Source organism: Mesoplodon mirus (assembly GCF_964341445.2).
Source record: "Mesoplodon mirus genome assembly, chromosome: 8".
Taxonomy (NCBI): domain Eukaryota; kingdom Metazoa; phylum Chordata; class Mammalia; order Artiodactyla; family Ziphiidae; genus Mesoplodon; species Mesoplodon mirus.
The window spans coordinates 45683650-45708185 of record NC_138984.1 but is presented as its reverse complement, the minus strand read 5'-3'; the positions used below and the strand labels follow the sequence as shown (position 1 = coordinate 45708185).

At 38.9% G+C, this 24536-nt stretch overlaps 1 protein-coding gene and 1 long non-coding RNA gene across 2 annotated transcripts in view; one reads left to right on the top strand and one right to left on the bottom strand.

Annotated features, from left to right (window-relative positions):
- LOC309809492 overlaps positions 1-622 on the bottom strand; it is a 180683-nt gene extending 180061 nt beyond the window's left edge. Inside the window, exon 1 of the long non-coding RNA XR_014294860.1 lies at positions 475-622. This is a non-coding gene — a long non-coding RNA (uncharacterized lncRNA). The remainder of the gene's footprint in view (positions 1-474) is intronic.
- Positions 623-1053: 431 nt separating this feature from the next.
- Positions 1054-24536, top strand: part of WDR75 (WD repeat domain 75) — a 40914-nt gene continuing 17431 nt past the window's right edge. The window contains exons 1-9 of the mRNA XM_082631284.1: positions 1054-1157; positions 6579-6708; positions 12466-12531; positions 13421-13511; positions 17223-17347; positions 19100-19170; positions 20347-20466; positions 20909-20997; positions 23654-23812. Coding sequence (XP_082487410.1) covers positions 1072-1157; positions 6579-6708; positions 12466-12531; positions 13421-13511; positions 17223-17347; positions 19100-19170; positions 20347-20466; positions 20909-20997; positions 23654-23812 — 937 coding nt within the window. The 5' untranslated portion in view covers positions 1054-1071. The remainder of the gene's footprint in view (positions 1158-6578; positions 6709-12465; positions 12532-13420; positions 13512-17222; positions 17348-19099; positions 19171-20346; positions 20467-20908; positions 20998-23653; positions 23813-24536) is intronic.

The following is a 24536-nucleotide window of genomic DNA, read 5'->3' as shown; positions in this document are numbered from 1 at the left end:
AGGCTCTCAATAATTATTTGCCTCCAGAAACACTGAAGGGATGTGGTAATTTTCTACACAATCAAGGCAGATCTCCTGTTCTTGTTAACGTTAAGCTGTCACTGGCTCTTTACCCTTAGGAGTGTTACAGAGCCAGCACAGAGGGGATTGGTGGAAGGAGGGAAGGAAGGGAGGGAGGAAGATAAGCACCCCCTAATATACAGGGGCCACGAAAATGATACACATAAGTTTATAAAAAGGAATGGAGATGGAGGCATAAACTTTCTCAGAGTTCAGGGCTTCGGTCGACTAATTGCGGAAGCTAAAACCACGGCAACACGCACAAAACAGTAGCAAACCAGGGAGCAGCGGCCCTGGAACTTGGCCAGGGTAGAGTGCAATGCCAGATCGGCCAAGAAGGTCCAATGAACCAGGGAGAGAAATAGGAACCAGAATCCCGGAGTAAGAGCCAGGTGTCCAAAGGAAAAAGCAAACCTCTTGGAGCTGTGAAGATTCTGTAGGAACGTATGCTCTGCTCAGAAGAACAGAACAAAGTTACGGCTAACGAGAGGAGCTAACAGCTGTGCAAAAAAGAGAACGCTACCTGTCCAAACAAGAACTCAACTGCGCGACCAGGAATGCTGTTGGCGCAAAACGCTGGCGTCATCTCGCAGCTCCCCAATCAAAGTTAAGAGAAAGGTGAAGCCTGGCGGGGTATGGGAAAGGACGGGCGGTCATCTGACACACTTCGGGACACCTTTCCCTTCCGGCGTAAGAAACTTTAGAGTCAGATTAACAAGTCCGGAGAGAAATTTATCTTTTCCAAATAAAAGTTTAGAGGGATCTAATATAAATGCATTCTATGTTTCGCTTTTTCCTTTTTTTCACATGTCCTAATTTGACGTTGCCCAAACCAAAGATGGCCGCACAGGCGCTGGGTCTTACCATTGAGGAACTACCATAGAGACTGAGGCCTAGAGGAGCCCTGCGAGGATGGGGTCTGTGGGCTGGGGCAAACGCCCTATCAACCGGCTTCCGTAGGGGAAGCTCGGGGCGGGGCCGGCGACAGCGAGTCTTTGCGCTTGCGCGAAGATGGTGGAGGAGGAGAGTCTCCGCGTTGTTCGCTGTGGCGGCAGCGAGTTGAACTTCAGGAGAGCGGTGTTCTCTGCGGATTCTAAGTAAGAGGCCACCACGCGTTGCCGGCCCACCTGAGGGGCGTGAGTCCCCGGAGGATGGGGAGAAAGAACTGTCGGGCGCGTGTAGACAAATCAGCAGGCGGTTCTGGGCTCGGGGAAGGGGCGCGCGTGCGGGAGACCCAGGGCCAGCGGGAGGGAGCTGGTGCCTGTGTGGTGTAAGAGGACTCAGAACCCCTTACTTCCGTAGCACCTCCGGCTGGGGCCCGCTTCCCCCGTCCCCAGACCTGCAGGTAGATTGAGGGGCCCCCGGGCGGACCCACGTGTCTAGAATCGGCTCGGCGTTGGGGCGGCTGGAAAATGGTCCGGGCACGGATTTGTACGCCACTGCTCTTGCAAGACCACGAGGAGTATCCGCTTTTCGGACCGAATCGTGACTTGGAATTACTGTATGATTAAAGATTCTGATTTCTCCACACTTCTCTTCCCCCTAAAAAGGCATTTTGGCAACCTTTTTGGAGCTCTGCGTGAAAACTGACATTAGATTCTGTGTGGGATAAAAACACGCGTAAGCCCTGGTCCCCTTCCTCAGGAGCTCAGTGTAGCTGGAAAGCTTAACGAAACCCAGTTCATCCATTGTGTGCCCTTCGCAAGGTTCTTAATCTCTGCCTCAGTTGCCTCATCTATGAAAGGGGAATAATATTTAGTAATCCATCTCGTAGGGTTGTTGAGAGGATTAAATGCTTTAATACAACACAAAGCAAGTCAAACAATGCCTAGCACTTAATGGCTCAATATACGTTAGCTGTCACCATCATTGCTCTATTGTCAACATCATCTAGAAGTGACACAATGTAAAAAAACGTTTTCAAGTCACTCGGGGATAGAGAGACACTTAGTAAAAACCCTTCTACCTTAGAAAAGTAGAGGTAGTATCTTATGAGAGTTTGTATGCCCCGCAATGTCTTGCTTATGGGTGTATGGCAGATAGTTATTGAATGCATGCATGACTTGAAGGAGCTTTCATAAACTGCCTTAGAGGCAAAAAAAAATCCTTGGTCTTTACAATAAAGAGGGCTTTGTTGATACTTATCTTGTGAATCAGAGGAAGAAACTGAGGCTTCAAGAGATTGCCAGAGTTCTGCCACTTTGGACTTATATCCAGTTTCTTCCTCCAGCGTACTGTTTGTATATCTCATTCATTATACTGGGATCCATCGTATTTCACTTGATTAGTGAAAATTGATTAGTCCTACAATTCATTTTTAAGTATTTATCAGCTATGTATTTATAACAAGCTGCGATGACAAAAACTAAGATAATTCCAGGATTAATCCTACCTTCAAGAGCTTGCAGTGTAGTGAGGAAAAGAAGATAATCAGTAACAGATGTTTCATACAGTGGCACTTTGGGATCCCATAAGAAACAGAGTACTTCAAACTGGAAGGATGGAGAAGGTTGATGAGGAAGTGATGTTTAGGCTAGACGTAGATGGATGGATGGTATTTTGACTAGGGGATATGGATAGAAGGCATTCCAGATAGGGGGCACAGTATAAGCATGAGGACTGTGTACAGTTAGCTTGTAGGAATGGTATATGAAGAGAGCTAGTGGGAAATGAGGTTCTAAAGGGAACATAGAGTCAGTTCTTGGTTGTTTGGTCCAAAGAGAGTGTATTTTTTAATTCTGCACATAAGGTGTTGGTGGGGAGGGGAGGGCGGGATAAAACTATACAGTATGTGGTGGAGAGACGAGAGGTGGCTAGGCTAGCATATTCAGGGTGCAGTGATGGCATAGAAGGAGGAGTTACACAGTGAAAGTTTCCCTTCAGCACTAGGATCTTGCAAAACTAACAGGAGTTTGCCCCTTCCGTGATACTGGGGGGAGGGCAACCAGGCAAAGTGAGCAACTTGAAATTGGGGCGGGGGAGGGGTGTCATGTGCATAAGGTCAGTATACTTGCAGCATAGGCTGAAGGTAGGTGGTGGGAGAAGAGTCTAGAACATTATAGACCAGGTATTAGAAGACTAATGCAGGCAACCAAGCAAGAAATGATTTTGGCCAGAATTAAGATAATAATGAAGATGAAGAGGAAAGACAGAGTTTTGGAGTGATTTAGCAATTAGGATTAACGAGGAGAAGATGTAGGGTTCACATGTGCCTGTTGAGTTTAAAGTACCTTTAAAACAACCAGGTGGGTGTAACAGGTGTTTAGGCAGAAATTCAGGATGGGAACTTGGTCGAGATTTAGAGATACTTTTTTTTTCATATATATAGAAGCTAATAATTAAACCAGTTTTCTGGCAAATTAACAGGGTTATAATGAATTCACCAAGGACTTGAATATTATCTAAAAGCTGCCACAAGGGTTGGCTAACTTATACAAAGGGGAATAAAATAATTTTGTATTTTACCTCAAGGAGCTTATCAAAAAGCTGAAATAGTAAATGAAACAACAGAATCGTGGCATTTTAACAGCTTTCTCTTGGTCACTAGGTCCTCTTAGAACTAGGACAAAACTCTACTCTGCCTACTTGAGTGCGTTATTATGAGAGGCAAGCAGGGAGGTGAGGTGTACATGAAAGGACCTGGCATCCCCCTATCAAGTATTACTCCCAGTCCGGCACTGTTTGCGTCACACCCTATTGCCTCCCACAGTTAGATGGTGCTATGTATCATAGCAGTAGGTTACTAGGGTATAGAAAACTAAAACAATGGGTCATTCTTGCCTTTTACATTTCTAAATTATCACAGAATCGATGTCCCTGACTCTAGGTATTTTCCCCTGCAGATCGTTCTGGATACTGCTGCTGTTACATTACTGTAACTCTTATTCCTAGTCTTGCTCAGAACCCTGTAACAGGGTTCTGTTGCCTTCCTTAACTATTGCTCTTATGTCTGACTTTCAGGGCCTTCCCTGATCTAGCTCAACTCTGCTTATGGGGCTGTTTCCTGCTAGTGCCCATTATGCACACGTTGCTACTTACATAGGTACATTCCCTGCCTCTCGTAGGTACCATGTTGTTATTTCCCTACTGTTTTTTGTTGCTCTTCTTTTTCTTTCCCAGCCCTTAAATCATGCATCCTTCAGAACCTCATTTAAATCCTGATTCCTGCTTGAAAACATCCCTAATTTCTTACTTCACCACTTGATCAACAAAGATGATTTGAGTCCTGTGTGACAGGCATTGTGGTGGTGCTTTACATGCATCCCTGTCTGCATGGTTTAGGTATTGTTATCCTCATTATACAGAACCATTTATTGAGTGTTTGTTGTATATGCCAGGCTTGCATTTGCATGCATTGTTTCATTTAATCCTTATAACCCTGCGAGTGGGGAACAGCGAGGTTTAGAAAGGTTAGGTAAATTCTTCAACATCATTCAGCCTTGTACATAGTAAACCTGGCATTCAAACCCATCTGTGTTTGACTTCTTAAAAATGCCTCCTTTTCTACCACACCCTGTTTCTGTTATTATTTGAAGTAAGTAAACACACAGTTCCTCCCCTCAAGGAGGGGAAGTTCTCTCATAACACCGTGCAGAAAGTGTTGGGATAGAGTTAAGCCCCGCACCCTGCAGAAGCATGTTAGGACCGGTGCTGATCTGGAATAGGATGAGGGAAGGCTTCCAGTGGAAAGACCCCTGAGCTGAATCTTAAAGAAGCATTCAGAAAGAAAGCATTCTCAGTAGATAGCAGAATGTGCAGGTGTGGAGAGGTTTGCATTCAGACAGTTAAAGTCTTTATTCCCTGCTGAGGAGCAAGGAGAGAGGAAATTACTTTCCACTGGGGAAGAATATCAGAATCAATTAGGGGGAGTTTTCTTGGCAAACAGCAGCACCCCCTCACCCACCATCTCCTCCAGGAAACACTGCCTAAAGGACTTGCTGATGCTAATGGGGAGCAGGATGGGAGAGCAAGGGGGTCGTTGGAGTTTTGAACCACTTAACCTACTGTTCAAGTGAAAAAGTATCTCCAGTCAGACTGGAGTCAAACATAGGAATTTGGATCATATCCTGAAGGCAGTGAGAAAACACTGAAGGATTTTAATTTAATTTAATCTTTATTTAAGGAAGTAATATGGTCAAGTTTGTAAACTTAGTCTGGTATGAGTATGAAAGGTTGAATCAAAGGGCCACACCTGGAGGCTGTAGGAAGCCCTTAAGAGTGGTCCAGACAGGAGGTGGTAAGAAGTAGGGCGCTCGTGGGGATGGAGAGGAGGGTCCAGCCAAAGGGAAATCCATATACCTCGGTTGCTTTGATGCTTGTACTTGGTTGATCTTATAAACAGTTGAACACAACCATGGCCCCTGGTTACAGCACTTATAAGATGCATCCTGATTTTAGAGAGGTGAACATGTGAAAATCAAGTGTCTTAAAAATGATAAAATAGGGTAGTAGCAACCCCAGCCAGCATCAGATTTACCTTTTGATTATTTTGTAATAATTTTTTTTACTGGTTCATTTTATCTAAATAGTTTATAAAACCTTTGAAGATCAGGCATGTTCTGTTTGACAAACCGGATTGGACATTGAAAATCAAAGATAAATAGGGCCTCTGCCCTATAGGAGCATATGGCCAGATAAGGGAGATGGATATTTACATAAATGAGACATTTCAACACAGTTTGAAAGTACCCAGATCAAATCATGCCTTGGGTGCTTTGGGAGCACAGAGAAGAGGTCCAGCCTAAGGATTCTGTGGTTTGTACATTCTATGGTATATGAGAAAGTACATGTTAGACACATACACTGTCAGATGTAATAGGCGCAGAGCAAACATTTTTTATTTGATGCTAGAAGATTTGCAGTTCTGAGCTTTGTTTTATGGTTATATCTAGTATGAAAAAAGTTAAACAAATATTACCCCATGTTAACCACAGTTAATAATTTAGTAGCCTCTGATATATGGAAGAAAGCCACAAATCCAGAAAAGCAAAGTCAGCTTTTTGGGAGTAAGAAAAAGAACTGTCATAAAGTCTTTATACTTTGCTATCTAAGAGAACTCACTGACTAGAGAGAATATTTGACTTCATATTTGTAGGCTGGTGTCTGTGCAATGAATGATGGAGAGTTGGAGGACAGGGGAAGACGCTGCTCTTAGCAGAACCACCACAGAATAATAGCTGATAGTGAAGGCGTAGCACAGTGTCTGCATCCGTTAGCGAACAGGCAGCTTGGTTAGGTTGGCTGTTTTTGCAGGATGATTCCATACAGCCTCTGCCCCTGGAACAGGTCAGAGGTATGACTTTGGCATCATTGATCTACTTTCAGAATTCATGAACTAAACGACCTCAGATGTCCCCATAGGCTTAAGCAGCACAATTTGAATATACAGTTCTTAAACTATTATTTTCAAATAATAGTTGCATGTTATAGCTTTGTTTTTTGTTTTGTTTTTCATGGACAATAAAAAGATTATGCTGTCTATATGGTATGTGAATCTTATTTTTCTCTCTTATTTCCAGGTATGTCTTCTGTGTCTCTGGAGACTTTATTAAAGTCTATAGCACAGCTACAGAAGAATGTGTACATATATTGCAAGGGCACAGAAATCTGGTGACTGGAATCCAGCTCAACCCCAAGAACCATCTACAGGTGTTAATCTACAGTCAAATATTTTAATATTGGCTTTATTGTTGCCAGAAAAATTTGAATTGAATTTGGCTGAGAAGCTTTCTAGGTGATGGTCAGGGAAATATCTATTTTGATTTTCTGATTTAGTATAGTTTTCACTTATTTTTAATTATTAAAATAGGGTCACAGCCTGGAACTACATTGTACGTGGTGTATTCTGTGAACCATTTGTTCACAGGATGCTAATAGGTGTTACTTGAAAGAAGGGGTTCTTGTCTGTATAGTTTCTGAAACTCAGGATTTGGCACAGTTAAATGAATTTCTTGATTATAGGTCTTCTCAAGTCCTGTATATGCATGGTGAATATCCAGAAGGGGTATATAGTCTTGGGTGTTTCTCAAATTTATTTGACCTCTGAACTCCTTGGTTTCTGGAATGCATCTTTGAGGTATTGATTTTTTAGATTGATTTCTTTAGAGACGAGGCTCTTTAGTGTTAATGCAGATGTCACCGAATCTTAGGGCCAGTATCTAGACAAGAAGGGATTCTTTAGTCAGTGGATCAACCAGTTAATTTCAGGACAAACTTGGGGATCTAGTGGAGTCTGGACCTTCCCACTCTCCCCACAAAACAGCCCTTGCTTTTCAGAAATCAACAATAAAATTGTCGTTTTAATTTGTTCTTAAGTGTCAGCAAAGCTGCTAGAGAGTTATCTCAAAAATACTTGCTCTAGGGCTTTCCTGGTGGCGCAGTAGTTGAGAGTCCGCCTGCCAATGCAGGGGACACGGGTTCATGCCCCGGTCCGGGAAGATCCCACATGCCGCGGAGCGGCTGGGCCCGTGAGCCGTGGCCGCAGAGCCTGCGCGTCCGGAGCCTGTGCTCCGCAACGGGAAAGGCCACAACAGTGAGAGGCCCATGTACTGCAAAAAAAAAAAAAAACTTGCTCTAGTTTTTGATCAAGTTTCCCTCTTCTAGATTAGTCTCAGCCAACTTGACAGTTACTGCTTGATCTAAGAATGGATTTGCATTGCCATTCACTGTGTTGTCATAAAAGAAGTAGGGTATAAAGTAACACTAACACTGATCTTTTCTTTCTAAAATTAAATGAACTACTCTTGAAAATCATAGTTAAGTAGCTCTTCTGCACGGTTCAAGCACACATTTTGTCCTTGCTGTCCTCTGAGGACTTGAGAAAAGAGGTTATGGTTATGTGTACCATTTGAATGTTTTTTGTAGCAGAAAAGAAAATTAAAATTGGAATTTGTGAAGTCTGTATTACCAAGTTTAACAACAGGCTTGGTTGAGGTGAAGGGGCGGGTGCCAGAGATTCTGTGGACTCTGAACTCACAGGATTTGTGTATAACCATTGTCTTATAGAGATTTCTGTTTGCCTTGTTATATTTTACTGATCTGTGTTCATGATTCCTATTATATGTAGTAATGCTGGTGTATATTTTCTACCTAATATAATTCTTCTGCTTGAATAGATAATATTTTCCTACTCCATCATTTTTATTCAATTCTGTAATTCCATGTCCTCCCTGGAAGAAATCTTAAAATTGCCACTTTTTTAAAATTGAAGTAGAGTTGATTCACAATATTATATTAGTTTCAGGTGTACAGTATAGTGATTCTTCAGTAGTGGAGATTAAACTCCATTTAAAGTTATTACAAAATAATGGCTATATTTACATGCACTGTACAATATATCCATGTTGCTTATCTATTTTATACATAGTAGTTTGTATCTCTTAATCCTGTACCCCTATCTTACTTCTCCCCCTTTTCTCTAGCCACTGGTATCCTCTAGTTTGTTTTCGGTATCTGTGAGTCTGTTTCTGTTTTGTTATATATATTCATTTGTTTTATTTTTTAGATTCCACATATAAGTGATAACATACAGTATTTGTTTGTCTTTCTTTTTGTCTTATTTCACTAAGCATAATACTCCTAGGTCCATCCATATTGTTGCAAATGACAGAATTTTATTCTTTTTTTTTTTTTTGATGAAATAGTTTTTATTTTAGAAAGTGTTTAAAGTTTACATCTTTACTCTTTCCCCACGATTTTATTTTGTTGATTGGAAGCTGTGTGTAGGCGTCTTTTTTATGGCTGAGTATATATATCACATCACATCTTCTTTATCCCTTCATCTGTTGGTGGACACTTAGGTTGCTTACATGTCTTGGCTGTTGTAAATAACGCTACTGTGAACATTGAGGTACGTGTATCTTTTCAAATTACTGTTTTTATTTTTTCAGATGTATACACAGGAGTTGAATTGCTGGATCCCATTGTAGTTCTGTTTTCAGTTTTTTCAGGAACCTCCATACTGTTCTCCAGTAGTGGGTGCACCAGCAGTGTACAAGGGTTCCCTTTTCACCACATCCTCGCCAACATTTGTTATTTGTAGAAGTTTTGATGATAACCCTTCTGACAGGTGTGAGGTGATATCTAATTGTGATTTTGATTTGCATTTCTCTAATAGTGATGTTGAGCATCTTTTCATGTGCCTGTTAGCCGTCTGTATATCTTCTTTGGAAAAATGTTCAGATCTCCTGCCTATTTTTAATCAGGTTGTTTATCTTTTTTGTCTTTAGGTTGTTTATCTTTCTGATGTCGAGTTGTATGGGTTGTTTATGTATTTTAGAAATTAATCCCTTATCAGTCATAGCATTTGCAAATATTTTCTTCCATTCAGTATGTTGTCTTTCTGTTTTGTCTATGGTTGCCTACCTGTACACAGCTTTTAAGTTTAATTAGGTCCCGTATGTTTATTTTTGCTTTTATTTCTTTTGCCTTAGGAGACAGATCAAAAAATATGTATTGCTACGATTGACATCAAAGGGTGTTCTGCCTGTCATCTCTTCTAGGAGTTTTATGGTTTTCAGTCTGACATTTATATCTTTAGTCCATTTTGAGTTTATTTTTGTATATGGTGTGAGGAAATGTTCTAATCTCAATCTTATATATGTAGCTGTCCAGTTTTTCCAGCATCACTTATGGAAGAGACTGTCTTTTCTCCTATGACTGTCTTGCCTCCTTTTTTGTATATTAATTGTCCATAAGTATGTGGATTTATTTCTGGGCTCTCCATTCTGTTCCATTGATCTGTGTTGTGTTTTTGTGCCAGTATAATCCTGTTTTGATTACTATAACTTTGTAGTATAGTCTGAAGTAAGGGAGCATGATACCTCCAGCTTTGTTCTTTTTTCTCAAGATTGCTTTCATAATTTGGGGTCTTTTGTGGTTCCATACAAGTTTTGAGATTATTTGTCCCAGGTCTGTTGAAAATGTCATGGGTATTTTTATAGGGATTGCATTAAATCTGTAGATTGCTTTGAGTAGTCTGGACATTTTAACAATATTAATTCTTCCAATCCAGGAACATGGGATATCTTTCCATTTCATTGTATCATCTTTGGTTTTCTTCTCAGTGTTTTATAGTCTTCAGAGTATAGATCTTACACTTCCTTGGTTAAGTTTATTTGGGTATTTTATTCTTTTTGATGTGATTTTAAATGGGATTGTTTTTTCTTCTGTTTCTGGTAGTTCATTATTAGTGTACAGAAAAGCAACAGATTTCTGTATGTTAATCTTGTATCCTGCAACTTTACTGAATTCACTTATTAGTTCTAATAGTTTTTCAGTGGAGACTTTTAGGGTTTTCTGTTTGGGTTCATCTTGTTTGGGACCCTCTGTGCTTCCTGTACCTGGATATCTGTTTCCTTCTTCAGGATTGGGACATTTTCAGCCATAATTTCATCAAATACATTTTAGACCCCATTCTCTCTCTCTTCTCCTTCTGGGTCCCCTATAACGTGCACTGTATTGTGAATGTTGGTACTCTTGATGTTATCCCAGAGATCTCTGAGCTGTTCTTTCTTTCTTTTTCTTTCTCTCCTTCCTTCTTTCCTTCTTTCTTTCCTTCTTTCTTTTCTCTTTTTGTTCTTCTGTTTGGGTGATTTCCATTATTCTCTCTTCCAGATTACTTGTGCATTGTTATCACTTAGTCTGCTGTTAATTCCTTCTAGTGTGTTTTCCATTCCAGTTATTGTATTCTTCGGTTCTGAGTGGGTATTTTTGTGGGTTTTTTCTTCTAGTTCTTTGTTTAAATTCTCACTATGTTCATCTATTCTTTTCCCTAATTCAGTTAGCATTCTTATTACTAATGATTTGAATTCTTTATCTGGTAGATTGTTTATTTCTGTTTCATTAATTTTTTCAGGGGTTTTCTTTTGCTCTTTCTTTTGAGACCAGTTCCTCTGTCTTCTCATTTTGCTTAACTTTCTCTGTCTCTATGAATTTAGGTGAACTGGTTACTTATCCCAGTCTTGAAGGGGTATCCTTATGTGTGAGCATCCCTATGCAGTCTGCATGTGCTCAGTGCCTTTGGTAAGAGAGCTGGCTTTGACATGAACTACAAGTCACATCTTTCCTCGGGGTGTGCTGGCAGCTGTCACCTTGGTTAGAGGTGGGGCTAGAGATGGAGGTGCTAGGTTGCTTCTGTGTTCCACAGCCAAGCTCTCTCCTCAGTCACGGCAGGCCTCTCTCCAATGTGGAGCTGCATCATGAAGTAAGCAGGGCTGGAGCGTGTACTGGAGCGGTCACAGGAAACCAGGCAGCCACTAAGGCAGTCTTCAGTCTACCCTCTTCCTCAGGAGCAAGCCCACATGTGTGCTCTCCTCTTGAGTGGAATCCAGGCTTCCCACTGCCCTACTGTTAGTCCCAGCGACACTTCAGCCAAGGGAACTTGTCTTCCCTGTGTCAGACCCTAGGACTGGAACACCCAGTATGTGACTCAAACGGCTCACTCACTCTACAGGGCAGATCTCTGCCCATGCTCCTTTGTCTTCCTTCCCAGTGGAACAGGTCCCAACCTGATTGCTTCTTTTCCCTGCCTACCTCATTCCATGTGGATCTTTCTTACAGCCTTGGTTGTATAGGACACTTTCTGACAGTTTCCAGTTAGTTTTCAGTGAGAATTGTTCCACATGTAGATGTATTTTTGATGTGTTCGTGGTGGGAGGTGAATTCCATGTCCTCCTACTCTACCATCTTTCTTTTAAAAAACTCAAAATTTTAAGTAAAGTGTTTTCACAGTAACAGCAACGAAAAACTCCAGTGTGACTTAAGTAAAACTCAGTCTGCTGGGACAAAAATAAAAACATGCTACAAAGGCATTCTGTTGGTACCAACGTATGGCCCACAGACCAGTGCCACAAACAGTTGGTTACAGGTCTACAATGAGATAAGTATAGAAATTGAGTGTCTAAAACTTTAGGGCACTTTGACATTGCCACAGCATCCAAGTACATAATAACTTAAGTTGTATTTTACAAAAATATTGGTCCGTGATGGGTTGGAAACTTTTCTTTTTAAAAAGGACATTCTCAGATCATTTGAGAGACACTCCTTTGATACTAATGTAAGATAAAAGCAGTTCTGCTGATAAAGGACTGGGCTCTGGGAAAATAGCAACAAGCTCTCAAGTGCCTTTCATAACTCAGTACCTTACCATCTCCCTCTTGAAGATAGAGGGTTGACTTTTTTCTTTATTTTAATCAAACCTTGAAATTGACAGGTCTGCTTTCTACAAAGAGCTGTGATAAGATTTTTTTATTTTGCAAAAACAATATAAATAAATGATTTCACCTCTTTAAAGCTGATAATGAATTAATGAACAGGCAATGCCTTCTGTATCAGCAGTTAAGTTACTTGATATCTTAATGTAGTTCTTTTTTTTTAATCAGTTTTGTACTATTTTTACCCTTCTAGCTGTATTCATGTTCCTTTGATGGCACGATTAAACTGTGGGACTATATAGATGGCATTTTGATAAAGGTACGTGGATTGAGCTTCCATTTTCATTATGTGAAGAGGAATGGCAACATAATTTAATGACATATTATTTATTGAATACTTCCATAAGGCCCAACCTTTTAGATAGCCTTCCTAAACAAATCATAAAATTCACTCACCATAAAAGAAATGATAAATTTGACTATATAACATTTTAAACCTTTTTAACCAAAAAATGAGCAATGAAACTGAAAGAAAATATTTGCAAGAGCTATTATCCCTAATATACAAAAAATTACCAAAAACCAATAAGGAAAAACTAATGACCCAATGGGGAAAAAATTGGTATAGAGTAAGAATATGTAATACACAGAAAAGAAATAACAAATAGCCAATAAACATGAAAAGATGCTTAACCTTGTTAATAATTAAATGTAAATTAGTAGATAACACAGCATTTTTCCCTGTCACTTTATCCATTTTGCAGATTGAAAAAAATATAGCAGTAAAGTGTAGAGAAATAGACACTTTTGTACACAGTCAGTGAGAATGAAACTGAAAATGAATAAATACCTTTTGCTCCAGCAATTTCACCTTTAGGAATCTCTTGTTGAAATAATGGCAGCTATATGTAGTTCTTAAAACATTGTTCATGGTAGAGAAAAAAATTGAATATAATCTTGAGGTCAGTTAAAATTTGATAGTCATTCAATAGAATACTGTAAAACCATTGATAAGAAACAGGTAGATCTATATATGTATTAACTTAAAAGGTTATTCAACAAATATGTATTGAGTGTCTCCGTAGGCCGGGTTTTCTTCTGATGTTGGCAATACAGCAGTGAGCAAAATGTATAAAAAAAAATCCCTGCCTGTTATGGAACTTAGGGGGGTGCACAGAATGAACAATATGGTGTTTTTTATCTTTCAGACTTTCATAGTTGGATGTAAACTTCATGCCCTCTTTACTCTTGCCTGTGCTGAGGATTCTGTCTTTGTTATAATAAATAAAGAAAAACCAGGTATAGTATAATTAATTGTTTTATACATATATAGCATCGAGTGGCTCTTTAAATTTTACAGTGTCTCAAATTTAACATTTTGGTTTTAGTCTGAAGTTAAGTTTTTGGAGTTGGCTTTTAAATTGGTTTCATCACTATTGCATTCATTTTGGGGAGGCTTGTATTATTTCTGAAATATTGTTGAGGAAATGATTACTTAATAAATGGCTGTGATAGTGGACAGCATAACTCCAATTTTAAAGCTGTTTTGAGCTATATGTGTCTTCCTACTGACCTTAAATCTGTCATTCTTAAGCATCACTATTACTTTACCCATCACTGAACACCCATTCATTGATCTTGAATCTGGAGGAAATGGTATAGAAAACAGGTGATTAGGAACTAATAGTGTGGCTAAATTATTATTATATTTTCATTATCATTGGAACATTATTCCATTGAAACTGCCATGTTTCCGAGCATTTAAGGATTTCTAGAATATCTTCAGTGGTTACAAATAATTGTCCTTTAGCAGTAAATTTAATACATTTAACATTGACATGAAGGATATATCCAAAGAATTTTTCTAATCTCAGACTTCAAGAATGCCAGTCCCCCCTGTGTTGTCCTCCTTAAAATAGAGTTGTATTCAGAATTCAAAGTACAGGCCAGCTTTAAACTGGTTACTGGGCAGTCAGCTATATTGGCTCACAGCTCATTAGCTAAGTGAATCCTTTGGGGGAGGGGGGTGGGGGGGCGTTGGCTTGGTTTTTGTTGGGGGTTCTGGTAGTGGTTTTTTTGTTTGGATTTCGGGGAGTTTTGTTGTTTGTTTGTTTTGCTAAACCAAATTTACAGGTTGTTATATCATGGACTTTTAAGTAAGTTGAGAATAGTTAAAACTGTGAAGCCAAATCTTTCTTAGCTAAAAGTCATTTGGTGCCAAGTCTGTTAATGAGTAATATTTTTATCTGTCAAAAATGTGACATGAAAGAATAAAAGCTGTAAGTTTAGTTTTCTGATGTAGCCCATAAACCATCTCTAAGGGACATTCCAAAAAATGTTTTGGAAATGGCAGTGTATTTCTTAAAATAATTAAGTTGCCTTACCAGATGACTATTTTAAAGTAGCACTTTTCAATATTTAGGTTCTGTTCTGTATATAAAAATGTGAATTCTTTTTTTTTTTTTTTAGGGAGTTTTTTATTTTTTGTAAATTTATTTCTTTTTGGCTGCATTGGGTCTTTTATTTTTTTAACGTTTGGCTGTGTTGGGTCTTTGTTGCTGTGCACAGGCTTTCTCTGTTTGCAGTGAGCAGGGGCTACTCTTTGTTGTGGTGCATGGGCTCTAGGCGCACGGGCTTCAGAAGTTGTGGCACACAGGCTCAGTAGTTGTGGCTCACGGGCTCTAGAGCGCAGGCTCAGTAGTTGTGGCGCACGGGCTTAGTTGCTCTGCAGCATGTAGGATCTTCCTGGACCAGGGCTCGAACCCATATCCCCTGCATTAGCAGGTGGATTCTTAACCACTGCACCACCAGGGAAGCCCTGTGAATTCTTAATGTCTGCCTAAATGCTTACTAAAAATTCATGTTTCTAAACTCCCTGACAATTGATTCACTAGGTCTGAGATTTGGTCTAGGAATCTGCATTTTTTTGTGTCTCCCCAGGTGGTTCTGCTCATCACTCTAGTTTGGTAGCCACTCCCCATACGCACTGCATGATTTGTCAGTTGGAGGGGTAGTTGCCAATACCAGTAATGAAAGTTTTTATCCATATCAGTAGGACAAGTGATTTCTTAACACTGACTACACATTACAGTCACTCCAAGGAACTTAAAATGTAAGATTCTCTGTGGTGGGGCCTGTCTGTTTATTTAAGTATTCCCCCAGTTGAGTCGAATGTGCAAGCCAGTATAGAAAACTAGATCTAAAGTAAGGCTCACTCAGATCTAAAGTCATTAGCCTTTTGGAGTTAACTGGAAACCTCAAATGCTGTAATGTCATCTGAATTCTGTTCGTGGTGGAATCTAGTGTTACTCTTCAGTACTTGGCACATCGTGGGCACTCAGCCTGTGAAAACCTAGTTACTATCGAAAAATGTGAACAAGGCTTAAAAAAGATTCCCTGTGACTGGCATCTCAAAATATATATTAACATATCCTTCTTTATTTGTTTCATCTTTGTTCCACAGTCCAAAACCAGAGTCTCTGATAGAAATTTGTATAAATCATATTGAAATATGCCTCTCTGGTTCAAAAACAAATGAACCTTTTATTTACACGTTATCTTATATGGTGTCATTTCTTGACTGTAATTAATTTATTCACCAGCTAATTAAACATTTACCATGTACCAAATACCGTTCTGGTTGCAGAGAACTGAACAGACATTAAGCTTACTAGATCAGTCATATAATACAATAAGATGACAGGTGTTCTAGAGAAAAATAAAGCAGGGGACAGGAATAGGCAACGCTGGAAGAATACATATTAAATAAGTGATCAGGGGAGGTCCTGGGAGAAAGAAGAATACGCTGTGCGGCTGTGTTGGAGAAGCATATTCTAGAGCATTCCTGCCGTGTTTGAGGAATAGCAGGGAGGATGGATTGGAGTGAGCCAAAGTAGAATGGATAATGTAGAGCATTGTACGCGATTAGAAGGACTCTGACTTTTACTCTGAATAGACAAAAAACCATTGAAGGTTTTTGAGCAAAAAAGGGACATGATCTAACTTAGTAGTAATAGAACACTGGCTTCTGTGTTGAGAAGAGACTGAAGGGGACCAAGGGTGGGCGTAGGAAGAGCTGTTAAGAGATCACTATTCCTAACACTTAGGATATGAAGCAGGATCATGGCTTTAGGCGAGGTGGTAGCGGCAGAGGTGGTGAGAATTTATTGAATCTTGGATGTCTTTTGAAGATAGAGCCAGCAGAGTTTGCTGCTGGTTTGATGTGGGGCATGAGAGAGAAGTCAAAGGTGACTCAAGGATTAAGTCTGAGCAACTAGGTAAATTGTGGTGCCATTTCCTCCAGTGGGCAATGTGGGGGAAGATTAAGTTCAGAAAGGAAAATAAGAGTTCAGAATTTAGGCATGTAAAGTTTGAGATGACTGAAAAGCCTAGAAGAATTGAGTTCAGAGTATATAATAAGCAGGCTGGAAAACAAAAAATGGTAGATCAGTGTATTACAGTGTATTATAAAGTCTAGGAGGATAAGGAAATAGCATAGTGAAATATAGCTATTTCCCCTTAAGGAGAAATTTTTTAAATGGAATGCAAAGAGAAGAGCATGCCAGTTCTACAGAAAAGGAGATTTATTCTGTGAATGTGTGGCAAGCCCATAGCATTTCTGAAAGCTCTCAGATGGTTTGTTGCTTTTGGCTGCTCAGTTCACCAATGTATCATATTCCATCTCCATCTTAAAGCTCATCTCAGTACTCTGGGGGTTTTTTTGTTTCTTTTTTTTCATCTCAGTACTTTGGAAAGCAATATGCACCAGTAAAACAAATTGTTTTATATTTCTACATATATGAAGCGTGTGTGTGTGTATGAGTTGTGGAATTAGCCCTCCAGTTAAAACTTGTATATTCAAATGAAGAGTACAACTTGTTCAGATAGCCTAGAATTATGATCTTAGCATCAAATTAACTTTGGAGTACTAATTAACAGTTTTATATGAACAAATGCACATCTTCACTTTCTCTAGAGAAGCTTTATATTAATATACCTGCCTTTGGCTAGATGTATTTCAGCTGGTTTCAGTGAAACTACCAAAATCATCAAGTCAGGAAATAGACGCTAAGGAGCTCTCCTTTGTTTTGGATTATATAAACCAGTCACCCAAGTGCATTGCCTTTGGAAATGAGGTAAAATTTGCTTTGTTGGTTTTCTTTTTTGTACATAAAATCTCTTTCCTGCAGTCTTTCCTCTGAGAATTTTATGTTATAGTGATTTAATATTGCCTTGAGTTACAATATTTTTGTTAGTAACTAAGAAATCTGTCTTACTACTTTAGCATGTGTTTGTAGTATAGATTTTTTTAGGACTACCCTAATTTTGTAGATTGTGTCTTTTTGCTCTTGTAAACTCTATAATTGTCCCCCCAAAAATCAATGTTTTGGCATTTGTACTGTACTTCTTAGCCTGTACCATGTAGAAGCCACTTAAATGCTTTGATTATAGATATGTATGTCTTTTGAAAATATGACTTCCATGTCTGTAAATAACATGCCCTTATAGAAAATTTTGAAATTACAGAAAAATATAGTGAAGAAATTAAATCTCACCAGTGGTAATATTTGAGGAATTTTTTCTAGACTTTTTCCTAAATGTATAAAATAACTTTTCTCAAATCAAATAATTATCTGAGGGTTTTATCCTTTTTTCTTCACTTAACACTGCAGCATGAGTGTGTACTTAAATATTCATCAGAAATATTGACTGTATGATGTTCATACCATGACTTATTTAGCCATCCCTTGTTAATAATCACATAAGTTATTGAAGTCAAGTACCATCAAAAGCCCCTATATATCACTGTGGTAGCATGTTTCTTTAGTCTTAAGTTTTGTAGCATTATCTTGGCTTTGTTCTGAAAAGGTTTAATTTCTTAGAGTAGAGAAAACACTTGAACAATATAAACATCATTATTCTTTAGCATCATAGTCGTCAGTTAAATACAAATTAAAACCACAGTGAGATACCACTTCACGTCCACTAGAACAGATAAAATTAAAGAATGCCAGTACTGAGTGGTGGAAAGATATGGGGCAAAGTTAAACATATGCCTTTACTTACTTTACTGTGACCCAGCAGTTCCGCTCCTAGGTAGAGAAATGAAAACACGACCACAGAATGACATGCACAAGAATAATTAATACGCATAATAGCTCCAAAATGGAAATAACCCAAGTGTTCATCAGTAAGAGAGTAAACAATTTATGATACATATGCATTCACTGGGATGCTGCTTCACAATAAAAAGGAACTAATGATACACATAAGAGCGTGGGTGAATCTCAAAAAGGTGATCTTGAGCTACAGTCCAGACATGAAATGTATTTACTATTCTGGTTGTATTCTGTTATAGAAAAGGCAGAGAAGTAAGCTACAGTGACAGAAATCAATAGTTGCTGACAGGGGTGGGAGCACTGGGGGAATGACTGGAGAGAGGAACAACGGAGCATTCCTGAGGCGAAGAAAATGTCCTAAATCTTGATTGTGATGGTAGTTACATGGTTATACACATGTCAAACATTGCATTCTGTGGTGTATAAATTATGCCTTAATAGAAAAATTTAATCATTATACTTAGTCTAGTTTTAGGATTTAAGACCTACTTTCATCTTTTAATTTTCTATGATTATTGTAAATGTAGGAGTATCCTTTCCATAGTTAAACTGTAATATGGGTTGGCCAAAGAGTTCATTTGGGTTTTTCTGTAACATCTTACGGAAAAACCCGAATGAACTCTTTGGCCAACCCAGTATATCATTGCATACTAATATACTCTCCATCTGCAAAAAGTTTATTGTTCCCGTGTTAACTTTCATGATAATATTTCTTCTTAAAGGGTGTTGACTATTTTTGTGAATGTTACCTTCTCTTTGAAATACCAGGGAGAGTATGTTGCTGCAGTACGGGACTTTTACTTGTCTGTTTATTTTTTCAAAAAGAAAACAACATCAAGGTAAGAATTCCTTTTTGATAGCTTTATTTTATTTACTCAAGAGTTCATTATAATTTTATTTGTCCTTATACTTGTGACCCAAAGCTGTTTCATGTTACAGGTAATTGTGAAACCACAAGATGAGGTAGAGTTTTTAACCCACAGTGGGTTAAAATCGTTAGTCACAAAATCCTAGGGAGCTTTTCCCCTCAAAACCACTTCCACACTTAGATTCTGCTGTGTATACTTGCCGTCAAAATTGGATGTGGTTTGAAAAGTTTTCCCTAGGTGATCCACATTGTCATTTTATGGCTGTAGGAATGAATATAGGCTTTGCTATAATCTGGGTTTAAAATGAGTCAAATTAGGGCTTCCCTGGTGGCGCAGTGGTTGAGAGTCCGCCTGCCGATGCAGGGGACACGGGTTTGTGCCCCGGTCTGGGAAGATCCCACATGCCGCGGAGCGGCTGGGCCTGTGAGCCATAGCCGCTGAGCCTGTGCGTCCGGAGCCTGTGCTCCGCAACGGGAGAGGCCACAACGGTGAGAGGCCTGCATACTGAAAAAAAAAAAAAAAAAAAAGAGTCAAATTAGTCCATTGAACCTCACTGCACTTCAAATTAACATGTAGTTTAAATGGCGATAATTTCTACCTAATAGAGTTGTAAGGATGAATGAGGTAATGTATTTAAAGAAACTAGGGCTAAGCATGAGTAGTCACTCTTCACATGACACTGTCCCCTCTCCCCTTTTACCCTGCCAAGATTAACATTTGTTTTCCTTTGCAGTATAAGGATCCTGACATCTTTGGACACATTAGCCAGTTGTCTCAGATACAATATATCAGGCTTGTCCATACTTCATGCTAAAAACTTAGCTTTAACAAGAAATTCAAACAAACTTTTCCCAGGCAGAAAACCATAAAAAGAACTGTCTGTTCTCTATTTCACTCTCAGTGGCCTCCATAGACAAGTTATTATGGTAGAATGTTATTCACATGAAGTTTATATTGTGTATTAATACATGTTTACAAAACAAAATTCTTGATTCTTGGTCATGATTTTTCTTAAAAATCGTGCATTTATGTTCAGTGAATTCTGAGAGCTCACCAGTTTGGGTTGATAAGGGTGGGACCTCCATTTTGCCTAACTACATCATTTACCAAACCTTTCATAATCAAGGGAAAATATTTTTCTTCTAGGTTTACTTTATCATCATCAAGAAATAAGAAACATGCTAAGAACAATTTTACATGTGTAGCGTGTCACCCGAAGGAAGACTGCATAGCAACTGGTCACAGGGATGGCAAAATCCGTCTTTGGTCAGTTAACTCTTGAAGAGCTTGGCAATCATTTATTTATTTTAGATTAGTCCTGCAGAAAAGGGGTATACCTGGGTGCAGGGAAAAGGATAGAACTGAAAAGCGACAGCTGATAGTAGAGATGATGCTTTCTTGGCGTCCTCCCTTTCTTTTATTACTGTGCTCTTCATTGCATAGACTTACTATTTTAGGACTTCAACACTTGTCCCTAGGAGTAAGTCCATTTTGTCCTTAATCACTTAATTGAAGAGAACTTTTTGTCAGCCTTTAAGTAAAAAGGAGAGAGTCACAATGAATATTGAACTAGTAGAATACTATGATGGCCTATTGTTTGCAGAAGTGACTGGTTTAGAAATAGAAAGTACTTTTTGCACATTAAGACCAGTAAACTTGATAAACATACGCCTTTGGCCAAATTAAGAATTTTGGTTTTCTCCAATAGGAGGAATTTTGATGATGAAAAGAAATACACATACACATGTTTACATTGGCACCATGATTTGGTTATGGATTTGGCTTTTTCAGCGACAGGTAAGTACAAGTTTAAGACTTAAAATGAATTTTTAAAGTATGTGAACCAAGTATTTTAATTCACTGTACTTATAGTTTGAAAGATTTAGAATTGCATGGGCCAGATGAATTTTTTTAAGCACATGTATATCACCCCTGTGTTTTGGACTTTGCTCAGCACAATGCCATATGCTTAAGTTTTCAAAGCTCTTCAGAGTATCAAAGTGTACACCTGTCATAAAGTCTCTTGTTAATATAAACCTATTTAAATTATATTCCTTTTCCTTTTTCAATGTATGTGCACATAGCTAAGTGCTTGTTGTCCATAAGTATAGCTACAGTATATCAGGAGCAAATGACTCTGCTGATGCTTTATATCCATTATCTCATTTAATCCTTGACTCTGAAAACAGGCATCATATTCTCATTTTACAGATGATGGAAGTGAAATTTGTAGTTGAGAACTAACTTGCCTAAGGTCACATGTCTCGTAAGTGGGATTTGGACCTAGGTCTAATTTGAAAGTTTGTTTTTAACTGTAAGATCGCCACATTCACTCTTTTAAGTTAATTCAGATCTTTGTTCCATTTAAGCTGCATGAGAGTGGCTATAATGCGTAAAAATACCTCCTTAGAAATAGGATGACCTTCAGCAGAAATTTGGAGAAGTACATTTTGTCTTTGGTTACCGTTAGCATCGTCACACGTATGTGGTGAAAATTATGTCAGTACATTTTGACTGGTCCTTAAGGGGGTGGGGGAGGGGAGGTGCTAGATTCTCCAGAAGTTTACGTGCCTGGAGAAAGTGGTTCTTCTTCCTGTACGTCTTCCCAGAGACTGGCAGGACAAGTCTTAGTACCATTTGCTCTAGATTCCTACAGGCTTACTTGGGTTTAACTCAGTGGAGCCTCAGGAAGCAGGAGGCATCTTCAGCCTACTTGTGCTTTTGATTTTGGGGATCAGTGACTGGTATATGGGGGTGGGACCCAACCTGACACACTTAGAGTAGTACAACAGGAGTACAGCTGTGACATATGGGAACGAAGAACAGAAGACTGAAGAGGGTGTTAACCCTATGGATAAAAGACATCGGCTACTCTTATCTTCACCCTCCTCCCCACCAAAAATACAAATGAGTATGTTTGTGGCATTGTGTGTACATAGGTCTGTAGTGTTTCAGGCAGTGTTGTTATTCTCTCCTGACCTAAGGTGGTTTCTTCTGCCCTTCCTCATCAGTTTCTTTTTCTCTGCTGTGGCCCCTGCCCAAAGGCCAAGACCCGTTGATGTATATTGTCACTGTGACTTTTCTCTATTTTGTTCCCTTACCTATCTTGTCCACCTCCTCTCACACTAGTTATTAGTCACAGCTTTCTGTGATGGCCTTACTTATTACCCTTAAGTCCTGGGACATTCAGGATTGGCCTTCTCAGGTGGGGTTTGGGGAACAAGGAGTAGTTAGATTAGTTGGCACTAAAAAAAGAGAATACCAAGTGCCTCTACTGTGAGCCGTGGCTTTCATATAGGAAGTACTGCAGATCATCTTGGCTATTAAGAGAGTTGAATTCTTGATGTTATTTTTTAAATCATGTGAGTATTTGTGAGAAGTAATATAGTACATGGTTGTCAGTGAATGTGTAGGTATGAGAGAGTTAATAGAAGAAAATTAGTTGTCTGTGTAAATGAACGACAAATTATAGGGTTTTTGAGAACTGTTTATAAGTTAAGGCAAATGTTAACAGTATAAACTGTTTGGGCTCTGCTTTGAACGCAATCATGCTGTCTGTGAGCATCTAATTTATTATTTACTTCTTTCTGATTCTTAAGCCTTTCTTATTTCAGTGCTCTAGGACCTCAAGTTAATGTTGGATAAAAGTGGTATTGGTGTTCCCAACACAGGGGGAAAGTTTTCAGTGTTTTACCACTAAAATATTTGCTATAGATTATCTTAAGTATTCTTGATGAAATTTTAAAGGTCTCATCAATTCCTAGGTTACTGAGAGTTTTTATTATGGGTCTAGAATTCTATCTTTTACTTTTTCTGCATCTGTTAAGATACTGATGATCTATTTCCCTTTTTTCTGTAAGTAGAGTTCATTACATTGGTTTATTTTTCAAATGTTAAGATAACCTCACATGCTTACAATAAATTTTACCCTGCAGTGATGTCTTATCTTTTTAATATATCACTGGGTTCAGCTTGCTGATACTTCATTTGGTAGTTTTCATCTGTTATGAAATTGGCTTGTACTTTTCTTAATGATGTGCTAGTTTGGGTGCAGAATTATGCTGGTCTCCAAAACGAATTGGGAAGTGTACTTTCTTTTTTGTTACCTGGAAGAGTGTAAAACTGGTTTATTTCTTCCTTAAATGTTTGGAAAAGTTTACTGGTGAAGCCAGCTGGGCCTGGAGGATGTTTGTTTCATCCAGTTTTTCTAGTTATTGGCAGAAGAATTTGTCAGCAACAAAGTAGTCACATGTTACTGGAAAGGAAAAATCCCTGAACCAGTGATCTTTAAATCTTTTGTCTTGCAAGTATATTAAAAGATATAAAGACACTTGTTTGCATGTTTTTTTAAATAGTTTATTTCTCTAACATAGGAAAAATCAAAACATCGATTATATCTTCCTGTTTTTTCCCCCAAACACTGTCCTTTTCATTTCTTTGTGTGGATGAGAAGGCAGCAGTCTGCTGAGTGGTGGCCGTGAGTCTGTCCTCGTAGAGTGGCGAGAGGCAGCAGAGAAGAATAAGGAGTTCCTCCCGCGTTTAGGAGCTACTATTGAACATATCTCAGTGTCTCCAGCAGGGGATCTCTTCTGTACTTCACACTCCGATAACAGTAAGTCCCAATTTGTTGTCATGAGGAAATAACAGTTTGTGTAATGTCTTAAATTAGGTAGCATCTGTAGGGGATGGAAAATAAGAGACCTCAAACTAAGAGTAGCATAGGATTTAACGAGCATTTTTTTCTCTTCCATTTCTCCTCTTTGCTCCACCTCTCTTGCCCCAAGATGCCACCTGAATACATTTCCAGAGTTGTTTTTATGAAAGTGTAGGGCTAAGTGTATTTGGTTATTGTTGTGCCACTTACACTTAAAAATCTTTTCATGTGGAATGATTGGGGGATTAAAGGAGGTTTTCACAATATAATGGCATTCTCGAAAGAATGCTCTGAGGTTTTCCTTTGGTACAGCCATTGTCTCGGTGTGGGAGTCCTGTGGATTCTGACAGAAATGGAGCAGTCTTTTGATTCCTCCCCAGCATTTGGTCATCCTGTTACACCTCAGCTTGGATGTAAATCCCGTGCCCATTGTCTCCTTTCCCTTCAAAAGAGAGCATAACTGAGCAATCCATCAGTGCAGTGACTCATTTCAAAGTAAACAACCCTCTCTTTTGGGGCATATAAGTTTCTGTATTAACACTTCTAATGTATTCATAGTCACAGCAGAAAACTTAGAGACTCCAACAGAAAAAGCCCTCATTCCCACCCCTAGTTTTTCTGTTAAATCACAAAATATATTCCTAATTTTCCAGTAACAGTCCAACAAATTGAACATACTCAA